This window comes from Diceros bicornis, chromosome 9 (assembly GCF_020826845.1).
Source record: "Diceros bicornis minor isolate mBicDic1 chromosome 9, mDicBic1.mat.cur, whole genome shotgun sequence".
Classification (NCBI taxonomy): Eukaryota; Metazoa; Chordata; class Mammalia; order Perissodactyla; family Rhinocerotidae; genus Diceros; species Diceros bicornis.
In genome coordinates this window covers 75,386,289-75,395,593 of record NC_080748.1, presented here as the reverse complement: position 1 = coordinate 75,395,593, position 9,305 = coordinate 75,386,289, and the positions used below count along the sequence as shown (strand labels likewise).

Here is a 9,305-nt window from a genome sequence, read left to right as displayed (position 1 = left end):
CAAGATTTCTGTCACAGACAAAGTCACAGGTACACTGTTGCCACCAGGGCTGGCTGCGGCACCCATCACTGAAATGCTGCATCGCAGTGACTGCCTAGTGAAAAGAAAGATATGAGTGTTTTCCCACCCAGCTTCACTGAGCTCCTGAATTCTGGCCCCCCATGGACTGGATGAAGTTCCGGTATCTTCCACCCAGCAGCCATTTTAGATAAGAGCCTGCTGCAGTTTCTACCCTGAGGAGCTCATCAGCTGGTTGAAATGAGACACGTTGCACAAGAACAGTTGGAGAACAGCTCAAGACAATGTGAGACCAAGTGCATGTACAGGTGACAAGTACAGGCTGGGGAACACAAAGGAGTGGCCAGGGGGCTGCTGCTTACGCACGGACCAGGTTATAAACGGGCAGGCGAGTGATCACTTTATAAGGGATCAGCCAGATTTCAAGCCATGCACGTGCGAAGGGATTCTCCGATGTGTCTGTATGAACTCGGGAGGGTCCACCACGCACTTTCCAGTCACATATGCACGTGAAGGGACCAGAATATGCCACCCAGACATGCCACTTTGATATAAAGATTACTTTGGGCTGAAAGCAATTAAGAAATAACAGAAACAGAAAAAAAAAATCTCTCTGCCCTCCCCTATCTGGCTAAAAGCAGGACATAAACCTCCATTCGTGAAGGCGTTTCTCTGTCCCTATGAGGAGAGAACAACTCTTAATCACCTGAGGGGACTCGAGACTCTTAGCTCAGAGCCGACAGAGGAATCTGTGTGATATGCCCTACTCTCAGCCCTTATCTTCCGTTAGTTCCCCATATATTTACCTCCTCCGTTTTCCTCTGTCTCGTCACCACTATTTATGGCTCGTGGTTAAAATGCTATAGAAACTCTTCAACCTACCCACTTCTTTTGGCCCTCACTTCTTTTCTATGAAGGCTCCTGTCACATAAAATTATTACCACCAAATAAAATGTGCATGCCTTTTCTCCTGTTCATCTGTCCTTTGTCTGTTTAACTGGCAGGGCCCCAGCCACCGAACACAGGAGTGTGGAGGAAAGAGTTTTCCTCCACTGTGCGTACGCATACTCACAGCGCTGTGCCTGGCTCCAAGTTGGCACTCAGTAAATTCTTACTGAAGGAATCATGAATAAACAGCGTGGGGTATTCTGTAATTTCTTGCCATTCTTAGGCCTTCTGGGTCTCTCCTTTTAATAGGAGAATCTTAAACATCTTGAGGACGTGGAGGAAGGTTCTCCCAGGATTTGCCCAATCTGTTAAAGCCAGGCACCTCTGGAAACTGCATTAGCGCTTCCTTCTACGGGTGGTGGGAAGGAAGTTTATGGTAGAAGTTTCTGGTAAGAGAGGGCTTCTTTACAAAACTTCTCTCCAACAGATCAGGAGATTTGGGGGACATCTTTTAGGGCCCAGTCTACACAAGGGAAAAATTGGGTCCCCTGGCCTTCGTCAGAGGAGTGTGTTGATTCACATTCTAGACTGGGGGAAACCGAGGCACGTGGATGCCATGCCCAAGACACAGGGATCGGGGAGTAAACGTGTCAGGCCAGCTGGAGAGCTGGCTGCTGACTGAAGCGGGCTGTTCAGAGAAAGCCTCAGAGAGAAATACACACTTCCATTCCGATGACAATAACCGAGAAGGGAGGCACAGTCGTCATCAAAGGATGGGTGTGATGCCACATCTATTAGCCAGCTGTGTGCTAGGGAAAATCATTCTCTGGGAAATGAGAGGAAGAAAACAGAGGTGACGAGGCGTGTCTTCACCCCTGCCTTGCCCTGCCAGGGAACATGCCGGCTTAACTTGCCACCCAGCCCATCCAGCCTCTGCCAGGCGCAGCCCTCGGGAGTGCTGCCTACCGGGGCTGCAAAGGCTGCTTTCAGGCTCCGTGAAAGCACCCCGCCTGGATCACAAGACCAGGAAATCCCGGCCAGGCCACGTCTCCCCTCCATTTTCCTGAGCTTGTCAGGGTCCCCAGACAGTTCTTCTTGCTTTACCTGCTCATCCCTCCCAGTTGGAGGGGAGAATGGTGGTGGCTTTTGAATTCCCGACTCTGGTGGCTTGATAGTCACATCTATGGTCTAAATCCCAGCCTGCGGGGGGCACAGAAATGGAACAGAAAGGACACTGGCTCCCAGAGCAACTTTCCTCACCTCCCTCCTCCTGGGGTGGGCGGGCGCCGCGGGGACAGGCCGGGTGGGAGGCCCTATGGCTGAGCAGGCACGTCCTGGAGCAGGGAGATCACCTTACCTGATAGCCTGGGGTTTTTGTGTTTCTCTTTCTTTCTCTTTTTTCACAGGGGTGGGTGAGGGGAGGAAGAGTGTGGAGTCTATGTGGTGAACTCATTCAACTCCTGCAGAGGGGAGAGCGCACGGGGCACCTTCAGTGCTCTGGGGCCCCCTAGTAAGGCGGCTGACCGCGGGCCAAGACTCTGCTGGGCTCCCTGCGCATTGCCCTTGGGGAGCAAGGTGAGTTGACCAGAGGTGAGTCTTCTCAGGGCAGGGGAAAGGTGCTGGGCTCCGAGAGGAAGGCTCAGATTCTAGCTGCTTATCACCCACCTCTCTTTCTGTGTCTACTGTCAGTGGGTACAGTGTCTCTGCCCCACTCCAGCTTACCAGCCAGGCCCCCTGCCATCCCTGTCTGGGCAGAAGGACAGAGCAGGCCAGAGGCACAGAAGGCCGGTGTCAGCCTCATGACGCTGAGCAAAACCTGCTGATAGGACTGGGCTGCCTTCACTGGGTCAGACCCTGGGCGGTAACCTTTAGAACCCTCCGGAAGCCCTTTTCATAGTTCTTCCCCACATGGTTGCATTAATGGATAATCCCTTAACAGGAGCACACCTTATACTCTACCATCACAGCTCCGTGAGTCTCAAACAGCAAATATACTTGTGAGGAGGCGATGCATTGGTAACTTCCTATTAAAGCACAAAAGACCAATATTGGCTCATTTCCTAGGAGCAGATGGCACGGGGTGGGGGGACTGGGATGCTTTGTGCTTGGGGAGAACCTGTGGCGCTGGGGTGACAGGTGCAGAGGGCGGCTGAGGAGCATACCTTCAGGCAGGTGAGGTTCAGAGCCCACGGAGCACAAACCTGACCAACCGGTCCCAGCGCTGGGCAGTAGTGCCCACTTGTGGAGTTCACGCTGAGGTTCGCACCAACGTCTACAATCCAGGGGATGAGCCCGACCAGCAGAGGGGACAGGCGTCCCAGTGTAGGGGCGTGTCCCTCTCTGGATGGCTCCTATTTTGGGTCTGACCTCCCTAGACTCACAGCTGTGACAGCGCCTGCTTGCCCCTCCTCAGGGCGTGGAAGTGACTTCTCTGTGGGTGTCCCTGCAAAGGGAGACCACAGTGCTTCCAGCAGGACCCAACGTCCAGAGCACTCGTTTCGTGCCAAATAACAGCAAAGGAAGAAGACCAGGAGAGGCCTGCGGGCCCGTGGTCACGGAAGCTGCGGAGGCACGACCGAGGAGTGAGAGTCACCGTGGGAAGCGCACCTGAGAGCTGCCCTCAAATGCTGTGCCAGCACTGAGGGTGGAGGGCTCACGGATTCTGCAGAGGCTGGGGTTTCGGAGAGGAGGTGGCACTCATTGTGGCCCCAAGGGGTTGTATGTGTGCCAGGCAGCGAAGGGACAGACGCAGGCACCCTCGGCTGAGGAAGGTAGTGGGCTGCGGGGTGAGCCCCTGAGTGTTGATGTGTCCTGAGGAGGAGGCCCAGGAAAATCAGGAAGGGGGCAATTGCCAAGGGTTGGGGTCTCCTTAGGAGCCAGTCCCATCTCTTTGCCCTGTGAATCCTGAACAAACAGGGAAAGAGACACATAACTTTGAAACAGGTGTCAAGTAGCCACTCTGTGACTGGAAATGTTGATTCCAGAAGGTGAGTTGACCTGTGGCTGGGACCCTCCAGAGCTAAACTGGCCCCTTGAGTCAGCTCTCCTTGCCCTGCTCAGGCTCCTACACCCATCGGGGCACACAGAACCCCCCTCCCCACAGCCTCCACCTTGTGGCCACTGAAGCTCATCGTGGCCTGAGGACCAAATTGTTCAGGGAAGGAAGGGATGAGGGAGAAGAGCCTTCCCTATTGATTCAGAGCAGGCAAGACTCCTGGGAGAGCATTGGAGCTTTTCTTCCTTGGAAGAGCTTACTCCAAAGGGCAGCAATTTCAACTCCTGGGGTACGATTCCCAGGGCCACGGCATTGGCTTGCCCGCTCCTGGGGTGCCCAGGTCACACCTCCACAGGGGTGTGAGTGACTGTGTGGGAGTGAGAAAGAGTGAGAGGTGAATGTGTGAGAGAGTGTGAGTGCCTGTGTGTGAGTGCCTGTGTGTGAGCATGAGAGACCATGTGTGAGAGAGGAGGGAGCAGCCTCTTCCTCAGGCATCTGTCCCAGGGCAGGCAGGAGGCCATCCTGGGGCAGTTTCTCCAGCCTCTGAGCAAATCTGAATCTCTATTCTCAGAGAATCAGAGTCAAGGGCTTCGTGAAGGACTGTGGTCAGAGCCCCAGGTGGGGAGGCGTGAAGGGAGGGATTCCTTTCTCCGGCGGGTCAATCCTTAACTCCTGAGCCGGGCAAAGTGCTCCAGTGACACTTCCTTCCCTTTCCTCCCATTTGTTCCCTACCCCCCTCACCCCATGCTCCCTTCCCTGGAAGCAGCTCGGGGACTAAAGGTGTGAACAGGCGAGATGCACCTTTCCATTTCTGTCCTCAAACCCTGGCAAAGGCGGCTTCTTCAGCGCAATTCAAAGAGGCACACGCCTCTTTATGTATTAAAGGGCTTGGAGTGCTAGAAAAACAATCCTCTTGCATGAGTCTAATTTGTAAATAGAAAGAACAATATAAAACAACATAGCAGAAGGGGAATTGTGTGGGTTTTAACAAATTTATTATTGTACTGGTGTTTTACCCTGTCCAACTAAGTAGAAAGAAAAGTATAAAGAGCACTCAGAACGGCTTCTCTATTTAGCAGTTTTTCACCTGCCTACTTTATCTTTTCAACCCAAGCATAACCTTCAGACGATAAAGACTCAATTCTTTTGCAACTTCTGAATATAACCAGTAGCCAGCATAGCACTTGGGAAATTCTTGATATAATTTAAAATATGTTTTTAATTATTTTTTTAGGGAGTCTGACTATCTAACTGTCTATCTCTATCCCTCCATCATCTCTATCATCTTTATCCTCCATCTATCCATCCGTCCATCCATCCATCCACCCAGCCAACCAGCCAGCCAGCCAGCCACCCAAACATCCATCCATCCATCCAACCATCCATCCATCCATCCATCCATCCATCTATCCATCATCCTGAGGTTCAAAGGGCTTTTCAGTGCTCCTCTCTCTACCATTCAGCCTGACTTCTCCTAGTTTCCATTTGAACGGAGGCCCCTTCTCTATCTGCAGAGACTGGACAGAGCTTTCTTTGCCTAGGTTGAAACGAGGCAAAATCTATAGCAGGCTCCCACCAGCCAGCCCCAAATTGGTAAAGGAGGGGACAGCTGTGTCCTGACTCAAGTGAGGTTTGGGGGCTCATAGAGCTGGTGCCCTCAAGTCAGCATCTGACTGTAGAAGTTCAGCATTCTTGACCTGGGTCTCTGGTCCTGGTTCTATGAGCTACTGTGGCCCTTGGGCAAACCACACATCCTGTGCACCTTAGTGCTTACCTGTGCACCACGTGGTCAATCACACAGACCCCACTTGCTGTGTGGAGAGCACTGGGTAGACCCACCCCAGCTCTTCTTCTCACAGTGTGGAAATTAAAAGTTAAAGGATGATCAGAATGCAGATGATAGAAATGGAGGGGTGTAAAATGAAGACAAGGCTAATTCAGCAGACTGAGAAAAATGGGTTGGAAATAGGAACACATACACGTTTTTGACAGACAACCCAATAGAAGAGGGGACAAAGTATTCATACAGGCACTTCAGAAAAAAGATACCTAAACAGCCAATAATCATGTGAGAAGGTGCTCAACGTCGGTGGTCATCAGGGAAACGCCAACTAAAACTACAAGATACCCCTGCACACCCACCAACATGGCTCACCTGAAAAAGACTGATGATGCCAAATGTTGGTGGGGATGAGGAGCCACGGGAACTCTTATCCGCTGTTGGGAGTATTAAGAGCAGCTACTTTGGCAAACTGTTTGCCAGGACCTGCTAAAACTAAACATGTGCAGAACCTGTGACTCACCAGTTCCACTCCTAGCTGTACACTCAGCAAAATGTATATTATTGTTTCACCAAAGACATGTGAAAGAGCATGCATGGCAGAACTTTATACCATCTCCCCAAACCGGAAACAACTCAAACGTTAATCAACAGCAGGATGGATAGATGGTGGTGCATTCGCACAACAGAATACCACACAGCAATGAGAATGAGCAAACTACGCTACACCTGACAGTGTAGGTGAGTCTCACAACTAAGGTCGAGCCAAAGAAGCTATGTGTGTAAAAATGCGCATACATAGTGCATGACTTCATTGATTTAAAGTTCAGAAGCAGGAAAAACAGAGTTGTGATTTTGGAAGTGAGGGTAGTGGTTACCCTTAGCGGAGGTAGAGGTTGGGGTGGGCAAAGCAGAGTTTCTGGGGGGCTGGTGAGGTGTGTTTCCTAATCCGGGTGCTGATCACCTGGATGTTCACTTTGTGAAAATCGTCAAGCTGTATTTTGATGATTTGTGCACGTTTTTGCCTGTATGTGTTGTGATTTTAAAATGGCTGGAAATTCTTTGAGGTTCCTCCTGTCGAGAGGTGGGGTCAATGTCCCCTTCTCTTGATGCTGGGTGGGCTTGTGACTCGCTTGTAATGGATAGAAGGTGGTGGAAGTGATAATGCAACACTTCCAGGGCTAGGTGAGAAAAGGTGATGCAGTGTTTTAAAGGATAGTGTATTAATAGAAAACTTGAGGTTCAATCAGGCCAACAGATCAGGAGATGATCGCCATTGGAAAAGTTTGTTACTCACAGATCCCAAAAAGAGGGGGAATGCCACACCACAGGTGGCAAGAAGGAGGAAGCACTGGGGTTGGGCAGGAGACAGAGGGAGAGGGGCAGAAATGTAGGCAAGAGCCTTTATTGTGGCTTCTGTGGGGAGGAACAGGCGAGGCAGGGGAATCAGGCTGAGGATCAGCTAGTCTGGATCATCTCAGTGGGCTCTGGGGCATAGGGGCTGCCCCTAGTTGTCTGGTACTTGGCCCTGGGTTATTAGGGCAGGCGGATAGTGGCCCAGAGTGTGAGGGCCCAATAGAGGAGGTGGTTGGGGAAATGGGCTCTGCATTGGTTAGTCTGCATTTGAAAGTACACTCGAGGAATTGGCTAACCCAGGGAGGGTCAGTCCTTCCAGGGTCAGCAAGGCCCCTAGATGTCAAAGCATGAGAATACAGAAAATAAAAAACATGGATAATACACGGAGCTTCTACCCAGGTTCTGGAACACTCTCTTCTGGAAACTCAAGCTGCTGTGTAAGAAACCTAATAGCCCTCGGGCTGCCATGCTGTGAGGAAGCCCAAGTCTCATGAGGAGCCCCAGCTGAGGCTCCAGCCAAAAGCCAGCATCAACCACCATACATTTGAGTGAAGTCACCTCCAGAGGCAGAGGTTCCAGCCTCTGCCATTGATTAACCCCCAGCTGCTGACTCTTCCTAGCTGGAGCTCTCAACATTGGGAAGCAGAAAAAAGCCATTCCCACTGTGTCCTGTTCAAAACCTGACTGTGAGCATAATAAAGTATGTTTTAAGCTGCTAAGGTTTGGGGGCAATTTGTTACACAGCAGTAGTAACTGGAATGGTATGTTACACTTCAACAAAAAGTTTACTTAAAAAGAGATATGTTTTTCATGTACCTGTTGCCTCAGTAAACTATTAATTATTGCTATACAGAGGCATAACCCCACCGATTCAATATCACATTTTAAATTTTTTATTTCCCCAAGGACCTCTATGACATGGCTTCCAGCATGGCTGACCCAAGCAGCATCCCCCACAATACCAACTTCTGCCTTCCTCACCACCCACCCCGGGCGGCCAGCGTGATGCTCTCTCTGTTCTACACAGCACTCTTGGTCTTCAGCGCCCTGGGGAACATCCTTGCCCTTTGCCTCACCTGTCAAAAGGGCAAGAAGATCAACTCAACAGGTGTCTACTTGGTCCACCTGGCAGTGTCCGACCTCCTGTTCACCCTGGCCCTGCCTGGAAAGATCACCTATTACGTGCTGGATTTCAGCTGGCCCTTTGGTGAAGGGCTCTGCAGGCTGACGGCGTTCATATTCTACGTGAACACCTATGGGGGCATCTATCTCATGACGTGCGTGAGCGTGGACCGTTACCTGGCTGTGGTCCACACCCACCAGCGCCCCCGGCTCCGCAATGCCGGCAGAGCAAGGCTGGTCTGCGTGGCTGTCTGGGCCCTGGCGTTTCTGCAGACAGTGCCCCTGCTCCTGATCTCCATGACCAAGCCTGTGGCGGGCAAGTTGACCTGCATGGAGTACGTCAGCGTCAAGGGGGTCCTCTGGCTGCCCCTCATGGTCCTAGTGGCCTGTGCTATAAGCTTCTGTGGGCCAGTGGGGATCATACTATTTTGTTATGTGAAGGTCACCTTGAAGCTGTGCAAGACAGCCCGGGACAACCCTCTGACACGTGAGAAAGGGCACCACCGGAGGGCCTGCCTGCTCACGCTGGTGGTGCTGGTCACCGCGGTTGTGTGCTTCAGCCCCTACCATCTCAACATCATCCAGTTCATGGTGAGAGAGATGCTCCGCCTGCCCTCCTGCCCCGAGCAGAGGGCTTTCAAACTGTCCCTGCAGCTCACCGTGTCCCTCATGAACATGAACTGTAGCATTGACCCCGTCATTTACTTCTTTGCATCTACACGTTACAGGAAATGGCTCCTGGGCATTTTAAAACTCAGAGCATCAGCATCCTCCTCCTCCACCCTGGGAAAATCTTCCTCAGAAATACCAAGTGTCAACCAGACTGGCGACTCCGTGTCCTTCGAGGAGAATAAAGTCTAATGGGCCATTGGCTTTAAGACTGTGTCTAGGGAGCTCTCCAGGATTGGGGGCCTGAAGCTTATACAATTTGGAGGTGGGCTCTTTAAGAAAAAGAAGACAAAATAAAAGCAAAATTAGGTGTAGAGTCTTGGATGGTAAGCAAGGAGCCCTAAAGCTTAAATTCCATTAGCTTCACGATGAATCCACTTCTAACGTATCCTAATAAATAACGCTGGAGCTCCTTGGCCCCTGAAGGGGCGTGTGCCATTTCTTCTGGGAAAGGAGTATTTTCACGGTGAATGCAGA

At 51.3% G+C, this 9,305-nt stretch overlaps 1 protein-coding gene across 1 annotated transcript; it reads left to right on the top strand.

Moving 5' to 3' along the window:
- Positions 1–7,955: 7,955 nt before the first annotated feature.
- Positions 7,956–9,305, top strand: LOC131409970 (G-protein coupled receptor 183-like). The gene is made up of 2 exons (XM_058547707.1): positions 7,956–8,435; positions 8,790–9,305. Exons 1-2 carry the CDS (start codon positions 7,956–7,958, stop codon positions 9,018–9,020), a joined length of 711 nt encoding a protein of 236 aa, XP_058403690.1. The 3' UTR covers positions 9,021–9,305.